General features: G+C 42.1%; 1 protein-coding gene across 1 annotated transcript in view; it reads right to left on the bottom strand.

The window, feature by feature from the left end:
• Positions 1-19167, bottom strand: part of tshz1 (teashirt zinc finger homeobox 1) — a 29214-nt gene extending 10047 nt beyond the window's left edge. Inside the window, exon 1 of the mRNA XM_070846341.1 lies at positions 19024-19167. Within this exon, the coding sequence (XP_070702442.1) occupies positions 19024-19063 (40 nt within the window). The 5' untranslated portion in view covers positions 19064-19167. The remainder of the gene's footprint in view (positions 1-19023) is intronic.
• Between the last annotated feature and the right edge of the window lie 4718 nt (positions 19168-23885).

The following is a 23885-nucleotide window of genomic DNA, read 5'->3' as shown; positions in this document are numbered from 1 at the left end:
TTTGTAATATAGTTAAATGATAGCCTTGTCAAAATTCAGACTTAATTATGTGTATTGTCTTAATTATCTGTACACATCTTTAAATATCTAAATGAAAGAAGGAATTTCAATGCTAACAAGCTAACAAAATAACACGGTTCCATCCTTTCTTCATAGATGCCGTCTTTTGAATTCACCTGCATTGCCCCTGACAGTGGAGCTTCCTCCGACTAAACAACAGCTGCTCCCATCGCCTAGCAACAACCAGTTGATGGATGACCCCAAAGATGGATAATTACCATAAATCACTATGGTTGTGTGGAGAATAGAAGCAGAAAATCATTGTGGGGAAAAACAAGCTGAACCATAGTTTAAACTAGTGTGCCTGGTGTTTAGGCTAACTTGGTTGGTCGATGACCCCTAAATTCAGCAAAATCAAGGGGAGCATTAGATTTGTCTATTCTGGTTGTTTTTTGCAGCGTTTCTTGAGAGTGGTCAGTGTTTCAGACTGTATGAATAGAGGGTGTAAAATGAAACCTGATGAACTGACTCATGGGACAAAACCTGCCCTGAAGGAGCGGTGACAAAGAAAACAAAGTAGGCAGAGGAAGGAAGAAAGGAAACAGCGAAGAATGAATGATGGCAACATTGATGAGTTTAGTGCAGCAAAGAAGAGGAAGGGGTGAGGGGGTGGAGGACAAGAAGCATAAAGGGGAAGTGTGTTTACAAACTGAACATGCATGTATATTTATGGGCTGTGTTTGTCTGAGTGCATGTGTGTGTGTGAGAGAGAGAGAGACAGACAGAGGGAGATACACTGAGAAGGAGAGAAAAAGAATAAAAAATGAGGAAAATGAGAGGGCGCAGGGCTAAAACAGGGTCACAACCTAACCAGTTCGGTCTAGCCAAGTCCGGTTGCACAATAAGCCATCAATCAACCTTCTCCATGCTGTCAGACCTCCCCTAAATTCGCAGAGGCCATCCACTTTGTACACTGCTGAGGAACAAAACATAAAGAAGGAAAAGACAGACAGAGAGAGAGAAAAAAATATACACACACATGCAGGCACACACACACAGTTTCACGAATCAGATCCTTCATTCTCTGTGGGAAAGAAGCTCTGTAAAGACCCACTCACACTAGAACCTGACACAGTGAAATTCATCCAGGTTTCTTTGCTAAATATTTGGGTCTGGAAGCTTGGTGAAAAGCTCAAGACTTTAACGGTTAATTGGTGATCTGCTGTAGCTGGTGAACTAACCTCTCACAAGCCAACTAGTCTGGAGCATGCGTGTGTTACTCAGCCATAATAGCTCTCAAGGCTTCTTTCTACTCTCTCTGCAATCAGCCATTTACTCACTGTGGCATTTTGTTTTTACATTATTTCATTCAATGAAGGGTTTTACTGACAAGGGGGGAAAAAAACAAGCTAGCAAGCTTGTTAGCTGGGTCGTTTTACATAGTTTATTCAAAACATAATAATTGTACCATCAACATCTGTCTCATAACTGTCAAAAAAGCATTCCTCTTTCATGGAGCAATTTTGACTCCAACAGTGGAGGTTAAATAAAAGTGAATAATGCAACATAGCTGTAACACTGTTTAGATGTAGTGCCTTTGGAGTGCACTCATTCATTACTTTCAATGGATAGCCGAAATGCCTTCACCGTGAGCATTAGCTGCAGCGCACCAGTTTGTCGGATGTGTCCGTGGTGCACCGAGACGGTAAAATCTCAGTTTTTTATATGCAGCACGTGTGAATTAACCTATCAGCTCCACAGGACTTGCTTCTCATCACTGTAAGATATTATTCCTTTTTCCACAGACAAATCGAACAGTAAAGCTACTGTGAGGAATTAACTGTGCTAAAAATCCATTTATCTTTGTTCACATTTTTTTCAGCCTCAACTTTCTGCATGAAATGGCCAAATCAACAGACTGCAGAATTAACATGTCAAAGTTCACAAAAGTTGAACTTTGACAAAAAAGAACGAGTGAATCCATTGAGAAGAACTGATTCTACTGCAAAAGTTTGCTGTTCTAAAAGCTGGTATGACAAGGCCTTTAAACTATTCAATAGTCTCATTTAAGACAGTGGGGTGGCACACACTCATCCTATTTTTTCTTTCTTTATCAAAACATTTCATCAGCTCCATTCTATCCTTATCTACGTCTCGGCAAGATTTTCAAAAACAAACCAAACACCAGATATGCAACACAAGCCTGAACAGAAGAATGCAGATGACTTTGTGAGAACAGGACCTCAGAGACCTGACTTACATCCCTTTCCCAACATAAACACAGACAGACAAAGAAATCATGACTTTAAAAACCATAAAGTCACTTCAGGGAAATTAATTAGAACCGCAAACCCTCAGGGCAGGAGGCTGCTCAGGACAACCACACGTCCCCAAACATTTTAGTGCTTTTAACTGCATGTGTCACCGGGGAAATTCCAGCAATTGTGCACCATCAAAACCGTCATCCTTTATGCATCGCCACATTTTCTTTTTTATTCTGCCCGCTCAAGTGACGAGCTACTGCTGAAGTCTGGCACTCCATTAAACAAAGTTCTACTGTTTCATTTCAACACTAGTTTAGGATTTAAAGCGTGATGAATAGCATGGGGCATAACAAAAAAAAATATAACAAAAGCATAAGCTAAACCACACGCCAGTTCGGAGTGTGTATGTGTGCTTTTGTGGAGTTTTTCCCCCCCTATCTGATGACCATGGCAATAAAGTGACAAAAGAAGAAGTGATAGGAGGGAGGAGGATTAGGGGCCAAAAAAGGGTCCCTGGAGAAAGTCAGTAAATTATGTACTAGGTTCTCAAAGTGGACTAATATCAGTAGCCATCTCAGCCTAATTGCGTCTGTGTGCGACTTTGCATCTGTGTGTGTGTGTGTGTGTGTGCATGTGTGTGTGAGCATACAATGGCTATGAACAGCTTCACAGTGAGAGAGAGAGAGGCAGGAAGGGAGGAAGCAATCCTTCAACAGAGCACAATATCAGACTGCGGACAGACAACGAACGGCTGGAAGGTTCTGGAAACAAGAGAAAAGCCTGCCTCCCTCACATTTCAGCTCCCAACGCCGCCTCCCAAAGTGCCCTCCATCTAACACACACACACACACATAAATGGCACTATAACTCCATATCCGCAATCAATCTCCGCTATGAAGACACATCCATCTTCAGTAATGTTAATGGGAGGGTTTTGATGCTTGGGGAGGGTGGAGGACAGGGGTAAAACAGAGGGTATGTGACTGCAGAGCTGACCTCAGAGCAGTGTGAGGTAATACAGGCTATGTGCAAATGTGTGTGTGTGTGTGTAATTGAGACAGAGTAAATGAATAAAAAGCGAGAAAAGAGCTATGTGCATTTGTGCGTACATGTTATGGCATTTGTCTGCATGTCGGGAGGTCAGGTGTGTGTGCGTCAGTGTGTGTGGGAGAGAGACTGATGGCTGTCAGCTTGCATCTGGCAGAGAAAATAAATTAGGCTTATGAAGACAAATGAACAGGCTATGGGAAGAGTAAACGGGGGTGGAGGGGGATCACGACGGAGAGAGGGAAGAGGAGGGAGTCATAATGAAGGAGAGAAGAGGGATATTGTGAGTATGTGGTGGGATGGATATGAAAGGAAGGAGATGGAATGGTGTTGCCAAGTAAGAGAGTTCCTTTCGGCAGCCAGTGACCGTTCATTAAGAAGGACGGGCACACAGACAGGCCTGCTGCTGGCAACAGGAGAAGCGTTGGCTGCGGCTTCTTTGGCTGCAAGGGAAACATATATGTGGGTGTATGTGTGGGTATGTGTGTCTGTAGCTCCGGTGCCAGCACGTTAAAATCCAGAAAATATATTTTTTTTGCTTTAGTTAAGCGCTTTGCAAGAGTTTTTTTGTTGCTTAAACAGTAAAACAAACTGCTCTTAAAGCCACAACGTAGCTCTGATATAATGTATGACCAATGGGTTTGTATCTGTGCTGGAAGTGCTCTCTGTGTGTGTTTCCTCTGCTTGTGTGTTGATGTCAGCGTGTATCCATGTGTGTTCTATCTCTGCAGATTTGTCAGTGTCTATCCCATGACACACTCCCCTCCTTGCGAGTGGAGGAGAGCTCTCGGGGGGCTTTGTCACGCGGCGGTTTGTTCTTTTCCTGAGGCCTGGCGCCCCTCGTTTGATAAATGACACATGTCATTCTGTCAGCCCCTGCCATCCGGGCTGGGAGGCCCCAAGCTGATGTATGGCCGCCCAGGCTAAAGGAAATCAGAGTGTTTTGGCAGCACCCTGAGAACATGGCCTCTTCAGAGGGGTATGTGTCTACGATTGTGTGTGTGTGTGTGTGTGTGTCTGTCTGTGATACTGAGTGCATGTTTAATTGTGTGTGTATGTGCCTCAGTCAGTGTCTGTGTCTTCCTGAGTGAGTGTGTGTAAATGTGCGTGTGTGCGTGTGTGTATGCATGCTCTCAACCTGTCAGGCAGACGGGCAGAGGGAGACAAATCATCGTCATGGCCGCCCCAGCTGTTCCCCAAATTTGGTGCGAGGACGAGAGCGAGAGAAAAAATCCTGCCGTTTAAGTTTTAAACGGCTGATGCTTCCCAGAAACAGGAATGAGTGAGAGGACAAGTGGAGCTGAGCGCACACACACACACACACACACACACACACACACACAAACTGAATCAAAACTCCAGTGCTGGAACAGGAATCGGGCCAATCCCAGAAGGAGGCAACAGACAGCCGGAGTGGTTTTCTTGAAAACAAACATGCGCACACACACACACACACATAAACACACATGCTTTAAACATACACATATGTAAACACGTGAACACAAACTTTAGAGAAGGCATTTGCACCTTAACCAAACTAAAAAGGCTGACAAGCAGTCAAAACAAAATCTTAACCATGTTTACAGAACAGTCAGACATTAAAAAAACCTGTTTCAGCTTTAAAATCAGAATGGAGTATTTTTCTTCCACTCTGCTTTTTGCAGTTTGTTAACACCAACTTTCGTCCCAAACCTCGTCATCCTCGCTAAACTATCTCTGGATGATCCTTACAGCTACACACATACACAAACATTTCCCTGGTGGAGGACAGTCCCACCTGGAGGTTGTGAACTCTGTATGACCCTGTTTGATTGGGCGCCGGCCGAACTCCCTCCCCCCCTCTGCCACGGAAAAGAAGCGGGAGAAGAAAAAAAAACCCAGCATCATTAAGCTGTGAGTGATGAGTGGCAGCCATGGGTGACATCCTCCCCTCTCTCTTTCTCTCTCCTCCACTATCCAACTGCTTCCACTCTCCCTCTCTCTCCCTTTTTCTTCTCCATTGCCTTGATACTTTTCTCTCTCGCTTTATTCACCTCTCTCTCCATCCCTCAACCCCTCAAGTCATTTCTCTTTCACTCCTCTGTTGCTTTGCCTCCTCTTTTTCCACTCCCTCCCTCCCCCGGCCCCCTCTCCTCCCTGGTTCTTTTTTGTCTCCTGTCACTCTCTTTTTCTCCTCTTTTTTTCACTCCTTTAAGCCCCTCCTCACACACACACACACACACACACACAGACAGACACACAGACACACACACACACACACACACACACACAATAGTGCCTCACTCAGTCTTGTCTAGCTCTCTGGCCCCAGTCATGTAGACACTCAGCTCCTCCATACATAATAGACCCCAAATATCGAGAGGAGGGGGTGCACATTTTCACCCTCTCAGGATTGTGCCATCAGCACTGCTTCCACAGTAGCTCCAGTGTCTGCCACTGCAAGGCTAAAAATGTCCTACTGTAGCTTTAAAATAGTTTAAGGCTTCCTATGAATATGTGAAGAAGTCTTTTTAACCAACTTCTATTCAGAGAGGCCTGTCCAGTCATGTGGTTAATTTTCTGTCCCAAGGAGAGCTCTTATGCCAGATCTTCAAGCTTTTATATGTGCTAAACTTTTAATTGAACCTCACAACACAATGTCCTATCTTTTTGGAAATAAAATGATTGATTTGCAGCTTCTGTTCTACTTCCGAAATAGCTTAAGATGCAAGTGTCCTGTAATATCACTCAGACAATACATGCACCAAACTGTTTTTTGTGTTCTATGCAGATTGCTATAAACAAGGGCAGAGAAGAATATCAACTCCTATAGTGATTTTATCTTTACAATTCAGCTTCAATGCTAAAATGTCATTTAAAAACATTTAGAAATTGGAATTTAGAGTATTCTCACCTTTCGCTGACTTGCTAATGTTATATACCGCAGTGAAGTCACTGGAGGAGAGTTTAACAAGGTAATTTACTCAACTTGATAAAGCTGATGTTAATCAGCGCGAGTCACTCTGCTCCTTGATCTTGTTTAGTTTGACCAAGTTTAATTAACCCATCCTGACATGCGCATTCTCCCTACTGACATAAGCTTTGCTCTACTCAAACTAAATGAACTTAACGCTATGGATATCGTCTAGCTCTTCCTATGAAGTAAAGTAACTAGATAAATCAATGTGGTTGTTAATTATGGTGTTGTCAAACAATTCCAGGCCTGCAATGCACGCCCTACTGTCAGTGGACTCTGACGCTATGCCTGTTTTTTCACACTGATAAGACAATATGAGAAGTTCTCAAGCAAGTTATCAAGAGAAAATGCTTTATGATGTATCAGGTCTCTCAAATATACATTTTTAAAAAGAAAAAATGCCGAACCTTTATAGTTCCTGCTTTCATATTGTTAGGATTTCCTGCTTTTCTTAATCTTGTGTGACATCAAACTGAATATTTTTGCTCATCTAACAAAACAATTTGATGACATCACATTGGCTTTTAGTACATTGTGATGGCCATTTTCCACCATTTTCCAACATTTTATAGACCAAACAATTAGTTCAATATTCAAGAAAAAATCTGAAGTCAATTTAATAACCTTTAATTGTGATACAAACAGATTTACGCCCCTATTTAACATTATCAGCGATCAAAACATAGTATGTTTTTGGTAAATGTAAAGCATATTTTTAGCTCATGGTTGCCGTCAATATTCTTCTAATTCAATGTGTGTGGCATAACTTTCTGTTGCTCATTTTGTTTCCTAAAATGACAGAAGTTATTATTAAACCAGAGAAGTTGAAGAAAGAGGCTCCAGCTATGAGGCAAGGCAGAGATAGAGAGCAAAAACAGATTAGTTTAGTAAAAAAAATGTCACACTCACCTAGAAATGACTCATACACACTGGGAACGTGGCCATTCTTGGACTTTAAATTTAAGGCCAGACAGATTCCAAATGTACAGTAAGATTGATGACACATATATTACAGAGACCTTTGCAAAGGTGAAACAGCAAGTGGTACCCAAAACTTAAGGTAAGGTGGTAGGAGGAGGAAGCAAATATCACTAAATGAACTTTTGGTGCATCGGCAAGGACATAAGACATTACTGTCGTTTCATAAGCATCAGACTTATCGTAATAACAGAAAAGACAGAAACCTATATATTCCTTTATTTAAGGTGCTGTGGTGTGACAGTCTGACAGTCTGCTGTCAGGAAACAGTGTGAGCTGGGGAAACACGATTGGCTCTCTGCTGTGGAGGCTGATACATCCTGCTGAACCACTACGTACCAACAGCTACATTACGATCTCAGCGCTGCTGCAAAAGTGTGTGTATGCTGTTAGTGAAACACACTGTGTGAGGGTCCACACCAAAAAGCAAACAGCCCTGATTGACAGTATTATTTTCAGCTAGAGGAGCTCACGTTAAGCACCTCAGTTCTCTTGTGATCTCCTGCCTGTAGGGCTTAACGTTAGCCATTTCTGTTAGCCTGGACACAGGCATGTCGATCTATGCACCTGATGTCAATCAGCCAATAGGCAAAGAGTTGAACCCATGACACAACAAGCCCCTAATTTGCATATTGAGGCAGAAATGCATAAAAAAAAATTACAAAGGAAAGACGAGAAATTCTAAAATGCGGATTCTTCACATAAGTTTTCAATCCAGCAGCACAGAGGATCTATTCAGTCTCCACAATTTCATGGTGGGCACCATAGTGTCACCAGTTTTCGACCAAATGTGAAATATGGTCACAGTCTGGTCACACTTCTGTTCTTGAGTTATAAATAATGGCCAGAACAATATGATGTCACAGTAAAGTTGACCTTTCACCTTTTGAATATAAAATATCATCACTTTTTTATCCTATTGGACATTTGTGTTAGATTTGATCATGATGAGCGTATGAATTCTTGAGTTATTGCCAAAAAATATATTTTGTGAGGTCACCTTGACCTCTGACCTTTGACCATCAAAATCTAATCAGTTCATCTTTGAGTCCAAGTGGACATTTGTGCCAGATTTGAAGAAATTCCCTCAAGACGTTCTTGAGAGATCAACGGACGCCGTCTCTCACTGGCACACAGGCATAAAAACAACAATTGTCTACAACATTGTCTTCTTAAAGCGGATTATATCTAACACTTTTGATGGTTGCCTGGCAACCTCACAGTGACAACAAGAGTCCAGTTAAGTAAAGTAACTTTACTCCAGTTGTCATATAAATATACTCACATTCAACAAGTGGCTACCCCAGATATCACGTCATTCACTCTTGTATTTACATCCAAGTTCAGTGTTGATGCAGAACAGCATATGAACATTATTCAATGCCAAAATGTTTTCAGGGTAGTTAGTCCTGTCATTATGTACCATTGGGGAGGCAGATGGACCAGAGATAGACAAGTAAACAGGCCAACAGTTGGGTCAACAGAGACACAAACAGAGACAGGTGATAAGAAACAGATGCTTAGGTGGACAGTGAGTTAGACAGACCGAGTCAGTTTGTTGTGTGAGGGGCTGAGTGATGAGAGAGACGCACTGACAGAGGAGACATTTGGGTGCACAAGAGGCCTCCCGCTGTTCTCTTCGAGACATACGACTTAGAGGGACAGCTTATACCCCCCTGTGATTGTCACTGTCTGAGACAACATGGAGGCTCAGAAAAGATTTGGGAGGAATGTCTGGGGGAGGGTGAGGGAGGTAGCATGTGGTGTTGTTAAATTGATTGGGATCCTGGGACATTACATCCCTTTTCAACTGCCCATCAAACCGATGGCTGCTAAGTCATTACTTTGTGTAACCCTGAGCAAATTGTGGTCAATAGGCATCTTTTTCATGAACGGCTCAAACAAAACTGAAGAGCACCACCAACAAAATGTGCTTTGATTCTTTTCCTGCCAAGTATTCTTTATGGATAACTGTCTGCTTAATGGGAATGAAAACAGCTCTTGGAAAATATGTGACAGTCATGTGTTTAGACTTCAAAGAAGATGACACAAGACTTAACTGCCCTGTGACCTTTCAGAAGTGTGACTACAGAATCTCACTGAAATCAGACTATTGATAAAAGAGATTCTTGAAATATGAGAGCGAGGCCAGTGGGCCTGAAAGGGTATTACACTCTTCTTTTCAGATGTCGAGTTCATGTTCTTGTATCCAGTTCACTGGCTCTTGAGCATCCGGTGAGAGAGCGATGGATGAGGCCGAGAGACAGGGAGGAAGATGAAAGAAAATATGAGCAGGGTAGAGGAGAATTGAGTCAGTAAGATAGAGATTGATGACAGATAGGAAGATGAGAAAAGGCTTACAGGGAGAGAGAGAGTGGGGGCCAGTAATCCCAAAAAAAAAAACGAGGGAGAGAGAGAGAGAGAGAGAGAGAGTAGGCTGAGATAAAGATGAAGAGGTGAGGGGAGGAAAGAGAGATGGCAGTGGCACTACACCAGGCTGCAGCATGACCTTCCCCAGCGTCCGCTCTCAAGGACAAAGTGTCATCTGTTAACTGTATCCATTCCCAGATGGCTTATCTGCAGTAAACTAGTGTCCAAAAAAATGATATTCATTGCTTCTCAACCCAGCTTATCAGTTAAATAAACACCCCTTTGAGGATAGAAATTTCCACCCCCTGACTTTCGTCCACTTGCACCGACTGCCGTTTGGATGTGCTGAGGCCAGCTTTTATCAGTCTCTCCATGTAATAAAAACAAGTACCTTTCTTCTCATGATTTACAGTACCGGTTTTTACCAACATGCTGTTGGTAAAGGGAAAAGGAAACTTTACCACTAGTACGGTTTAATTTGCATACATTTAAATAATGCTAACTATTATATTCAAAACACCACCAGTGCACTGTTATCATGTATTTGAGCCCCTATGCGGCCTTTACCTTGGCAACCACAATAAAGCATAAACAAAATACACTAATCCTATTTCAAAGCCTCCAGCCTTTTTAGGGATGCTGTTTAGTTTGGCGTGAAGAATTGATGCAACTCTCCAATACAACGCGTTCATTTTCCTGTTCAGAACTTAAATTGAATTTCTGCGGAGATGCAATACTCAGCCAAAAAGCACAACAGCGGTGAGTGCCTGAAAGTGACTCATATCTCTTCACTGGAAACTTTCTACAGTTGTTTCAAGCCTTCCTGCAAATCATAAATAGTGTTAGCATGTCAGCATTCGCTTTTGAAATCAATCAATCAAAAACTTTCCAATTCGTTCATTTAGAGGAAAATAGCTGAAAAATAAATGCGTCTGACATTGATGAGGAAACCGTATCGGATTAATTAGGTCAGTGTAGGCCCATGTATGGATTGGAGTGGTCCTTCTGTAGCCAAAACATTATATGTCCTTTTATGTAAGGGCCTATAAGTTCTTTTTAAACCACAAGGTGACAAGTAGGTGGTTTCTAAAATTCTAAAATTGCTGGCAGGTTTGTTTGTTTGGAATTATGGGAGGCCAACAGGGAGCCTGGCGCACAAGAACAAAGTGTGGCAAATTATTTCATACTAGAAAACATGAATTACACATGCCTTCAGTGAGAGTGCTTCACCTGAGTGATGTTTCATTTTGAGAGAAGTGGGTTCTATAACCAGTATAATTTAAACCACGTTATTTAATTGTCCCAAAAAAAGAACAAAATTATGGCCATATTTAACTGTTCTACATTAACTGGGGAACTCCTGCAACAAGTTTAAGGACCTAACTTTGACAATCAAGAGGGAAATATGTGGAAAGTGTGTTCTTTTTGTCCGTGCATGTGTACTTACTCCAAAGATGAAATATATCTACCTGGCAACAGTGAAGCAAGTGTGTGTGTTGGTGTGCGTGTCTGCAGTATAGCACTGGCACATATAATCAGCGGCTAATAACAACACAGTGGGAGTCGCTGCCCCAGCGTAAATCAATGGGCAAAATAATTGCTAATACACTGGTTATCGATTAGTGTGCCCGCCATGCACTCATTTTCTGGGGCGAGCATGGCTTAGCGCTAAAGCAGTGACAAGGGTAAAGTGTTATTTCTCAAAAAGGCACACAGACAGACAGCTGGGCAGGAAAAAATGACTACAGGGCCTCGGCAGTAATTCTTAATTGACACCTGTCAGAGCGATGGCAGCAGTCACAGCTGCTGCAGGAGAACATCTACACAAGTCCTGTTCATCTGTCACTTTCAATAGCTTTTCCTCACAGCCCCTCTTTCTCTCCCCGTTGTCTTCTTCCCCCTCACCGACACCTTCTTACCCAACCTGCTTCAACCCAGATGTTCAAAGCTGGTTAACAGCAGCAACACAACTTCAGGGCAGCCTAGTGCACAGCCTCCAACAGCAACTCACTCACCTAAATACTTTTTTTTTAAATGCTTACTTTGTGAATCAAAGACGGTTTTTCAGTCTTGTCGCTGACTGAGCTCTTGACTCAAGTATCAGCAATATGAGAGAGCAAGAGATTCAATAAAAACAGGGTACTGAGAGCAATTTAAACTTCACTGTGCCTGCTGTGGGGGCCATGTATCTTCAGCCTTATCACTAGCATGATCACCATGATTACTGCAACAAGCACCGCCTCAGTGGCAATTTCTAATACATCAAGTGAAGCACTAAAATAAAAAAAAACGGATGCTGAGTAATTTCTGAGATCATCCAAGCAAAATGCAGACACAAATATCTGACTCAGAGCAGAGTCTTCTTGGCTTTGGACAAATCCAATCACAGCAGCCAACGCTGGCTAACGGCATCTGTCTGGCATGCAGTGCATCAATCATGCCAGGACACACACACACACTACCTACAGATACTGATGTAACATTACAGTGGAATTGAAAAACATAAAGTGCATTTAACATACTCCGACGACACAGGCATACAAGACTGCGGTATGCTAAGGGAACAAAATATGACAGCGCAACAAAACACACAGAGAAAAACACACTCCAGACTAGAGGCGGTAGAGACAGGGACTCCCCTGAGTACACACTGACCTCTGAGTGTACTCTGGACCTCCCATCTTCTTGGCTTAAATCATAACATGCATACCTCGTTTCTGCATCTTCCTTTCCTTTGTCCACACTTACCCTTATTCCCCCTTGTCTTTGTCTGGTTCTTAAACTGCTTGAATTACTAGAGAAACTGTCAGTCCATGTGTGCGTGAAGAATCAAATGCAGCTGGCCTACTTTGAGTGTCTGATTGCCCACAATTCTTTGCTGTTTTGTGAGAGCCTAAATGAGTAGCTAGAACATTGATAATAAGGTTTGCAGCGTCAAGCAGTGTTTCATTTCCCTCAAGTTGATCCTAATAACTCACTTTCAGCACATGTGGAAAATAAAGAACTGGTTATGTTAAATTCTTAAATAGAGCAGCAAAACTTAGTTGATCAGAAAATCAATCTATAACTATTTTGATCATAAATCAATCATGAATCATTTCTAAAGCAAAAACGTTTTGTTGTTTTCAGCTTTGGAAGCATTTGATGCCTTTCTTTGTCAAACATGATTGTAAACTGAGTATCTTTGGGTTTTGGATTGTTAGACAAAACAATAGTTTTGAAGACATCACCTCTGGTTTTGTGATACTTTAACCTGCAGTTTTATAGACAAAATGATTAGTCAAGAAAGTAATTGGCAGATTGATTGATAAATAAAAAAAATGTTCATTGTAGCCCGATCCATAAATCCTGATTGCCAGGATAAAGGTGCACAATCTCATATGTTTAATGAAATCCATATGTTTGTACTGGAAACATGGGTGACAGAGAGTGTACACATATAAAGCAATCAATGGAATTTACTTTATAAACCATTCCTGTGATTATACCCTTGTCTCCTTTCACTCAACTGGCTATTTTACAAAATCAGCAGGAGAGAGTTACCAATACAGTGTGTATGCTTCACAATAATCAGCCTTAAAGCCCTTAAGGGCAGTCATGTGGATGATTTCAACGTCTTGTTATTATTCCTGTTATTCTTTTACATCCCCAATGTACATTGTGGCTTTTGTTGTGCAGCTGTTTTGAATCGAAGCCAAGATATCGTTGTGAATGGAAAACAGACACACTGAAATTCAGAGACAATAAATACGTGCAGGATGTACTTAAGAGAGAGGATGCTAGTGAGTTTTATTCCCGTAAAAATGACCTTGTTTTCTTTACTTCTTTGTCAAGGCCCCTTTTGTCATGCTTGAGTGAAAATCCAGGTTTTCCTGCTTCCTCTGAACCTCATTAAGCTCTGGGATAGTTTTACCTCGCGGCTGCAGTGCTGAATGCCTTTACATCGTCACCCTGCTGGCGAGCCTAATTCCCACATATTTTCAATTCGACCCTCTCTTTTCCATAAGAGCAGTCATCGATCTTCATTTGTCACTTAACCTCCACGAAGATGAGGACAGAGAGCGTAGTGGTGCTGGTGTGCGTATTAGTGTGTGTCTTTGATTTCCTGAAGGCCTACTGGCTCTGACATTACATGCAAATGAAACTGTGGGTGTAGCGGAGTGTGGGATAGCAAATATATCCACTGACTCCTTCAGTCAATGTCACCTGTTAATGACACTTTACATACACTGCCTTATCATGGGATCAGAATATTTCACATTCACACACGCAGGGTTGCACAAACTCCTCATCTTGCTCAGTGATGCAGACTCGTGCGCGCACACACACACACACACACACACACACGCGCGCACACACGCGCACACACACACACACACACAGTTCTCATCTACAGACTTTTCACTTCAAATAATATAATTTTTTTCTCCCAGCTTCAACTCCTGACAAATGTCATTAAATACTTTATCAGAAGCATCCCGATAAAACCAACACAAGGTTCCAAGATGCTGGCTTCTTAGTTGACAGGTGCCGTGAGCTAAATTTCCGCAGGAGAAATACAATGCAAAGTAACAACAACAAAATGTATTAACGCTGCTCGGCTTAGAACTTTGTTCCTGTTCTGTCAAACAAACCAAAAAGCTGTTACCAGAAAGATCAGAGGGAAAGTTTTAAGAAAATCTTTCACATTCAATGGAAGCCACATTTATTCAGCTACGCCTGCATACTAAACTATCTGCATTGCATATACTGTCTGACTATTTACAGTGTTCATGTTCTAAGCTTCAGCATACATCCAAGTTTGAGACTACAACCATTCATAACCTCGTTACAGGGATGTTTGTGTCCAGCACAGTGCTGGCCTCACATTTGTCACGTCACATTGCAAGCAACCTCTGCTGTTGAGTTTCCACTGGAACAACTGGAGGTGGGTATATGAGAAGTGGCTAACACCCAGTTGATTATATCAAGGCAGCTTGCAGACTTGACACCTTGCTGAATTTGTAAGCATTAATCGGTGGGGCCCTGTCACTGATCCGTCAGCTACCTGGATAATTAGGAACCGCGGCTAACGATGCCGTCGGGAAGAAGGGAAGCTCAACTTCTCCCCCACCCACCCATCCTCAAGTCATAATTAAGAGACTCCTTTTGCATTGAGGTAGTGATAGCGGCAATGAGAAGGGGGGATATGTTTAGGAGAAACTGATGTCAGTGGAGAAGCTCACAAGGCAAAGCACGGTCTGTGCATCCTGTTCAGTCAGCCTGCACCTCATTGTGGCTCCAACCTGGACATGTTGCAGAGCTCTTTAATTAAACATGTGCTGAGCTAAGCAATACAGACAGATCATTAAAATGTAGCACTGAAGTTCGTTTATTGCAGACACTGAATCATACATATTAAAGATATTAACAGCATCCACAGCCTCTGACTGTAACCCGAACACTTGATTTATGTTTAGAGTGCTAAACTTTTTAATTAGTGGCATCAGTGTGAGAGTGGCCGAACCCAGCCAGTTACCTTACATTTCTATCAAGAGAGTCGACAAAGGCAAACTAATTACCGCCTTCAGCTATGAAGGAACACATTTCCACACGGTCATGTTTGACAGTATCACAGCATGTCACTTTCTCTCCCTTCATGACCTGCACTAATTCTGTCAGAGCAGAAACTGCTCTCTCTGCTGTCAGCGGAGATGAGAATCCAGCACACGATCAAATATTTCTAAACTTTAACATCTGAGAGTGAAAGGGAACTGAGTGGATTTCAGATTCGCTGCCTAATTCAACCTAAGAGCAACACATGAGTATGAGAGACTGTGAATCCCATACGCTTGTATCATTGTATCGTGGTTCATCCCACCGTGGATTGGCCACCACACTTTGCTCCACCTCTTCCTGTCTCAGCCAGTAAAGGAAAATGTGTAGGACAGGTAATAAAAGAAAATGGTATTTTTTTTGCAACTAGAACCTTTTAACTCCTGTGGAATAAATTCAACACAGTGTCACACTGTAATCACACTGACATGTTGAATGATTAGTTGACAGATTCATTACTTAGAGTGACAGTGTTTGATTTAAGATATTGTGGCTGGCAAACTAAAAGCACGAGTAGAAGTGCAGCAATGCCATTAATTTTCAGACAGCAATCAAAACTGTGCCCTCAGTATTAAGGCAAATACAGAATTACGACTTCTTTGTATATCTTACATATAAATATCACATCCACTAATTGAATTAAATACTGGTTTACTCGCTGTAATGTGAACAGCATGTTGCCATATTTAAACAGTGACAAAAATAGCCTCTGATTACTGCAAACTCTTAATTGACCCCTTTTTTCTAGGTATTAAGTCGATTCTGTGAGATTAAACCATCTATCATAGCGTTTCAATTAGGACTGTAACTAACGATTGTTTTTGATTGATCAATCAGTCCATGAACCGTCAGAAAATACTGAAAATGTAGCCTTTTAAAAGCTCAATTATGCTTGCTTTGTTCGACCAAATTTTAATAAGAAACACAGAAAATATGATGGCGTTGAACTAAAAACACCTGAGAAGCCAGAAACTGAGATTGTTTGTGCGATAAATGATGTGAACAATTCACTGATTATCAAAATGGTTAGCAATACATTTTCTGTCGATTAACTTATTGTTCCAGCACTAATTATAATCGCATTTGATCAAAGGAAAGACTGGCACAATATCATTGGTGTTACACACTTTGCTGTTGTCTTTGTCTTAACCTGGTCAAGGTATAAAATTCAACAGAAAGAAAGAAATAAAAACTCACTCAAAGCCGCTGTCCTAATATTGTTTATGTATTTTTTTATTCAGTTGTCACCTGCTCCTACATGCCCATTCTCGTCTAAATTAATATTACTGTGTTGTTTACCTTCCATTTATTAATTGAGGTCTTGTGAGAAATAGCTCACAACTGCAGAACTTCAGTGAGAGGAGACAAAAAAGAAAAGAAAAAATGAAAATGACGACAAATGACTGCAGCAAAAGTCTCTGCTGCTCAAATTGCACTGCACTGAACTCAACTGCCAAAACTAACAGATGCAGTAATGCGGTTCCAAATGAAAGAACACTGATGTATTGTCACTGGTCATAAACTAGATAGGGTACAGCGCCATTACAGGGTCTAAAATCATCACTGTGACTGATGAAACAGAGCCCATTTGAAATGGCATACAAAGAGCCATTGAAGCCTCACTCTCTCTCTCTTTCTCTCTCTGAGGAGCGTATGAAACATTTTGTCTTAGTGCAACTCCAAAGTGACAAATCGAGGTTGTGGAAATATCTGCTAATGCATTGTAAAAATAGCCTGCATTTATAGGTGTGTGCACCATTTCATAAAGGAAGCAGTCACACACACACTTCGGCAGAGGTGTTAAAGTTTCTGAAATGACCATATGTCGTGCACTGGAAATAACGCAGAGACAAAGCCTGCCAAGCTGGGATTGACCATTACGGTCTGTGATGTATGTGTCCGTCACGAAAACAGACAATTAAATCAATATTCAAAAGCTGGGCTGGAATGGGGCCACTTCAGAGCTCAGCTGTACGACCAGAAGAGGCTGAAAAACAGGAAACACTTTTCTTATTCTCACTTTTTGGGATTTCACCGCTGTTTGTAGCAGAGGTATAAACCAACACTGTTCATTTTCACCGTGCAGCCTTGCTCTTCAAACACATTTCTCCCTATCCATCACTAAAGCCTCGCGTCAATTAGAAATTACAGCCCCACCGAGTTCAAAGTCTTTCTGTCACAACCTTGATTAAGTCTGCTTAACCTCACATTTCCACCGCCTGCTTAACATTCTACAGCTGTTTTATTCGGCTTTGGTCATTACTGCACCAACTTCAAAGGCTTCTCTTTCCCCGTCATTTGAAAATGCATGTCAATCACACACATCTCCCAGGGACATCAAATGGATTCAGGCAAACATGCCATTCTCTCGCAGAGGAGTCCATGTCTGGTCAACTTAACGACAACATGTAGGCATGACTGTCAGGAGGCGGTGTGTGGCTGCTGAAATGGCAAAGAATCTCTCTGAGAATATGCAATGATTTACTTTTACTGAGGCCCTTTTTCTGAAAAAAACAAAAGCAAAACAAAACAAAAAACGCCTGTTAAACATGAATTTAACACTATTATTATTAAAGAACCATCTGAAACACTACTAGATACTGTAATTCACGTCATTTACAATGTTCTTTTCACATTTATTATTAACAGGTTTGTAATAAAAGTTCCTAAACTGGATTTTTGTATCACGTGACATCAGTACTCTCCCTAAGGTGATTTACAGAGCAGGTTTGTGATCCCCTGTGGCGATTCTACAAGCTTCATCTGCTCATTTATCATTCTTCTATTCATATTTCATGCGATTTTTGCCGAACATTCACGATTCCCAACACTTCCTTTCTCTCAGAGATGAACACAGAGGTTAGGTCAAGAGCTTGAAGTGACCATTAGAGGCAACCTGCCCACTTCACCCTGCAGTGTTTTGGGCCTATTTCTGTACGAGATGCTTCCCTGTGATCTCGCTACGCCCCAGCACCCCTCATCCCCTCCTCCCTTGTTCCCTCCCCCTCGGGTATTAATCGCAAAGTATTTATCCCGCTTGAGAACTTTTCTTTCAATTTGTCTTTTCTTTGCTCCTCGGCGGGGGCAAAAAGTTATCCTTTGAGGGAGTCCAGCTGCCGGGCGCATGCGTGTCTCTATGGTGAATGATTTACTGATGTTGATCAGGAATGAATAGATCAAAGGCAGTCGCATGACAGGCGATCAATCAAGCATCAAATCAAGGATGGCAATCCTAGAGCGGAACACAAGCTGAAAATACGCCACTATTCTTCTTCTTCTTGTTGTTTTATTGCTTTCTTTCTCTCTCTCTCTCTCTTTTTCTTTTTTTTTTTACTGGCACCAACACATCAAACACGTTAGCCTGTAAAAATGAGATAAGATGAGCTTTGTTTGGAGAACTTGGATGCTGGCAACCTACGGTGGAGGATCAGCTTTGCAGCGTTGAAAGTGAAGCGCAGCTGAGCGCATTCATTACTCAGAGGCGGAATTGGCATCGAAGTATGGCTGCGTAAATGAAACAATACCGCTGCCAGTCAAACATGCCTTAGATCAGAAGAAATAAACTTATTATGGGCTGCTGAGATGTTGTAAAACTATGCTTTGCTGCACATAGCGACCATACAGTGATATAAGAGGTCCTGTTGTCCTTGCATTGTGTCCTGCATCAGGCCTGCACGCTGCTGTGTAAACTTGTCTGCATATGTGAGTGTGATCCTCGGCTATTTTACCGGAGAATAAAGTGTGTGTGTGTGTGTGTGTGTGTGTGTGTGTTTCTGGTGTTGGGGGGTGTTTGTTTGAAGAGCCGGGGCTTACCTGCTGACCGCCGCGGTGCTTGCTGCTTTCTCCTCGGCATGCTGCTGCAAGACTTTCCGCTTGACTTTTCATGCAGAGATCAAAATAGCGGACAAGCTGGAGAGGAAACCGGTTGCAACGGGAGGAAATCAAAGCCAGCAGCGTTTCCTCAGTTCTTCTGCGGGAGTGAAAGAAATAAAGTGTAGATCCCTCGAAGGGTGGAAAAAGTCTTTTTTTTTCGTTATCGATGCAAGTGGAGGTTTAATCTCTACGCGTCTCTGATCATTAGATAATCGGTATGTCCGGTGAGAAAACGGGGATTACATATATTTTAGAGCAAAAGGGAGCTCGTCCGTTAACTTCTGCTGATCACAGAAACTCATCGCAGGCTGGGTCGGTGAAAAACTGGCGGAAAAGCTCCGTGCGGATCTCAGTCTATCGAAGGGGGGATACGGACAGCTGTGGGAGCCCTTCGCCGCGTTTCCATCAAAATAGGTTTACACCCTTAACCTGACTATTTCATACCTCTATTCACAGCAAATGCGAGCAGAGGGGAGCTCCTCTTCTTGCGATTTAACTCACTCGGCGGACACGAGTCCAAACTGCGGTGTGGTGTCGCTCTCCTCCGTCCGTCCGTCCGTCCAGGTGCCAGCTCCGGTCTCCAGCCTCCGCTACGGTCTTTGGGAGGAAATCGGGGAAAGGAGAGGAAAGAGTGACACGTTAGCCGAGCTGGGTGTGTGTCAATCAGTCAAGTGTGTGTGCGGAGAAACCCCGCAGCGATCAGCTCACACCCCGTCTCCCCTGAAAACACCCCCCGGATAATGAAATACTCACATATAGGCTACGCTGTCCGTCCGATTGTCAACATGGACACTTGACGAATTTCTCAGAAACTCATCACAAAAACACAACGAGCGGGCCCGCCCTCTGAGCCGCAGGCTGTGGTTTGTTATTCCTGTTTTTTGTTTTTTTTTTAATAAGTATTATTATTTATTCTAAAGAGCGCAACCAGCGTCCCTGGGTATTCTCCGCAGTGAAATGTGCGCACATTGGTGATGCGCGGTGCGTTCAGACAGCTCCCACTGATAGACAGACACATCCAGCTGCCTTTCCGGCCTCTCCTTTACTCCACCCCTCCACAAGCGTCACCCTGACAGTCAAAGCCCACCTGTCAATCTGCTGCTCTAATTGTTCACTGGGATGGCTTTCATTTCAACGCCTTCCTGTCCCCGCACACGTACAGGAGAGGCTGCTCATCAACATACGGGTGGCCGATTAGTAAACTTCCTCTAAAACAACACAATGAGACATGCCTCAGAAAGTTGACTTGCAGCCAAGGGAGAGTAAGAGAAATATTTCTAAAATCTGTATGAGGCTTGGTTTGGTAGTCGCTGCTACAGTATTACACAGTCATAGTAAGTCAGTGAGGATATAGTATTAGGTGAGGATTGCAGTTATATGTTTTTCTCGACACTACAATAGGTTTATCCTGCCATTTAATTTGTAAAAAAAAAAAATATACAAATAAAAAAAAAAAAAAAGAAAAGATCTCCATATAAAATCTCCAAATTCAACCAATAAACCTATTAGACTTTGTTGATCCTACACAAGGAGGATAATCTTTGCTACGAGCTCAGCAAAATCAGGCTTGACTGATTATTGGGATTATACCCTGAAACATCACTCACTAATAATTCAGATAAACAGTATTACTTAAAGCTCAACACAAATGACATTGTGTCACGTTTTTCCTTAAATTAAACTTGCATTTTATGACACCCATTGCTCATTTTTTTTCCCTCACTCCTGCACAGATTTGAAGAAAAATAAGGGAGTTTCACTTGCTCAGACAGTCTTCAGTGTGCAGAGCAGATGAGCCCTTTGCTCCGTTTCCAAGTTTGCTAAAATGGGGATATTTTGGGTGACCTCTTTCGTGGGACAAAGGAGGCTGCAGATCGATTCGTTACACCTTTTTAGTGAGGCTTCTGGTGAAGGGGAGGGGCTCTGGATGCACAAGAGGCTCCATTAATAGCCTACACTCCATCCTAACTATTATCCACCATAAAGTGTTTATAAAAGGCACACAACTAGGCTAATGTTATCTCAAATGACACAGCATGATATATCGGTTTACTGCAGCATCTGCCGGAGAGGAGAGCGAAGAGGAAAAAAGCCTAAAGTTTGGCTTTATTTCTGAGTGATAGAGGGTGTGCTGATAATCACAACAGAACTTGGACGGCATGAGAAGTGGCTCAGTTCAGACTGGATGCGCTCTTGTTGCTTTCCGCGGCCAGCCACAGGACTCCAGGACAGGGTTCATCCAGCTCCACTCCGGGCTACGGCCGGATCATTTACAGCGAACTGGATTACAAACTTTCTGCAAACCATCGAGGCACTTCTGGTTTCACTGATTCTGGTGAGTTTCTGAATTTTCCGCCAATGTCACGTTTCTACAGTGAACAGGTAATAAACACAAAGCGCTGCCGGGTGTCTCCTCCTCATTACGCACAGCAGTGGAGCTCCTCAGAGGATTTCTGCGTCTTTACGCTCGGTGTTTTTGAGCCACTGTCTGTCTGGAGGGGGGGGAAGCGATAATCTGAGCGGAGAAGGTGTCTGGGGTCGCCTATTATATGGTAAAAGAAATACGAAGTACCGCCCCAACATCTGTCCGTCCCTGTCTGTCACAGCGACCTGCCCACTGATTGATGGAGCAGACTTACGTCACTGATATTTCCATCCCAAAGTCTGCAGACAGACAGACAGTCAGACAGACGGACAGGGGAGCTGCTGAGGTGCTTTACATACAAAAAGTATGTCCACTTATTCAGACTGATTACACTTAAGTTCCATTTCTTAAAATGTTAAATAAACACTAAACATGTCACATGAACTCCAACGTTTAGCTTTAAGTTTAAGGAGTCATTTTGTCGCCTGTGCTGGCTCACTTCAAATAACACTGAATACTGATGTTGGATATGAAGTTAACTGTTTGAATTTGCCCTCCTGGCAGGTAAATCTGGTAGGACTGTACAGTGCAGGACTGTGTTTAGAAATGTATTTATTACCGCAGTACTTCACCCCCAAAACCAAACAGTGAAATAGCTGTAATTACAACATGGATGCAAATGTAAACTTATTCACACCTTCCAAGTTACACAATTAGTTTTACTAGCGTTAGTGATGCAGATCAGTATCCCTGATTTAAAGCTGAATAAGAAAAATAAGGTGTTTGATCATTCATTTGAATAAAATGGTATTTTCTGATGTGAAAACTGTTGCCAACCTTCAGTGCTCATGAAGTGATCTTTATTCAGGAAAATGTTGAGGTCAGTGACTAAAAATTAAGTATAAAATGGACCCACCTTCTGTCAAAATATACAATATAAACTTTACTATATTGATGTTGTAAATTCTTACTGGTTTAGTGAGTAAAGCGTCCTGTCTTGCTCTGAAAGTTGTGAGTTTTTAGGGGGCAGAGACACAGGAGAGGAAAAGGTGCAGGATCTGATCGTGGGCCAGCAGGGGGTGACATGTGGTTCAAGAGGCGGGGGTCATAACCACCTCTGCACTGACACTGAGACAAGTGTACATTTGCAGGACTTATTCAAACTGAGCCCACGCTCACATTTTCATTTCTGCATGACAAAGTTTTCTGTTATTACAATCAGTTTTCTGTTTTTGTGATAAGTTTCTGCCAGAATCTTCATTCAGTTTCTTTCTCTTTTCTTCTTTGTCCCAAATCCCTTTAGATGACATAAACACAGCCACTGTGAAAGGACACTAACTGTATTTACATGTGTGTCGTTTGAAGTGAATTTTGTGACCTCAGAGCTAAACTGTAGCAGTCTGTTAGAATCTGTCACACACACACACACACACACACACACACACACACACACACACACACACACACACACACACACACAAAATAGATAACAGATAAGAAATATGCTCTTTGGGAATTTGCACTACTCTCTATATACATATATATACATAAATATGTGTGTGTGTGTGTGTAAATTGTCTCATAAAAGCCTCACATGATCAGCAGGACATATGATCCAAATTGCTTGCTACAGTAGTTAAACTACCCATGATGCAACCACCCGTGTCCGTGTGCGTGCATGACAAAAGCCGAACACACAAACAGTTGTTACCCACCACCCTCAACTTGTTTACTGTGGCCCCTCTTCCACATACTGTGGCACAGTGACAGCGTGATGACACGCCGTCCTGTTTCGCTCTCCTCTGTGTGAAGATGCTCTCTGAGTGGGTGAGAACATCCATGTAGTTGTCATGTTTATTAACATACATTATTCTCTTCATTGCCTTTCCTCTGTCTGTTTTTTCAGGCTCGACACAAGAGAAGATGTCTGAATGATCCACCAGATCACAATGCAGAGGAGTCCTGCAGGTTGTCAAATCAGGTGAGGGACCTTGTTTGAAAAAGTTGATGCTCTCAGACTCATCAGATCAAAAAGTACTTTTTAAAATAAATGTAAATACTATAACTTTGCAGAACATTGTGTGGGTCCCACATGGGAATAAAACAAAATATTGACCATGATACGCCACCTATATACATTTATTGCAAGCTTATAAATGTGATTAAATAATTCTATAGTGAGTGAGAAACTATTAATAACATGTAAAATACAAATGTTGTTCATGATAGGATGTCTTGTATGTTTATCAGCTGTAACACTGACATCAGGACATTCTTCACATGAATTACAATTTTACCATTTTTACTGAGCTATATTTTAATTAGGACCACTGTCTCTATGCCACATGACAAGATTTTTTTTTTGTAAAATCTAATGAACAGGTTTAAAAATAATAAATAAAGTCATGCTTTGAGGTTTGTGTGTTCACATTTTGTT

This window comes from Pempheris klunzingeri, chromosome 16 (genome assembly GCF_042242105.1).
Source record: "Pempheris klunzingeri isolate RE-2024b chromosome 16, fPemKlu1.hap1, whole genome shotgun sequence".
Classification (NCBI taxonomy): domain Eukaryota; kingdom Metazoa; phylum Chordata; class Actinopteri; order Acropomatiformes; family Pempheridae; genus Pempheris; species Pempheris klunzingeri.
The sequence above is the reverse complement of the archived record's forward strand: the minus strand, read 5'-3'. Positions and strand labels throughout refer to the sequence as shown.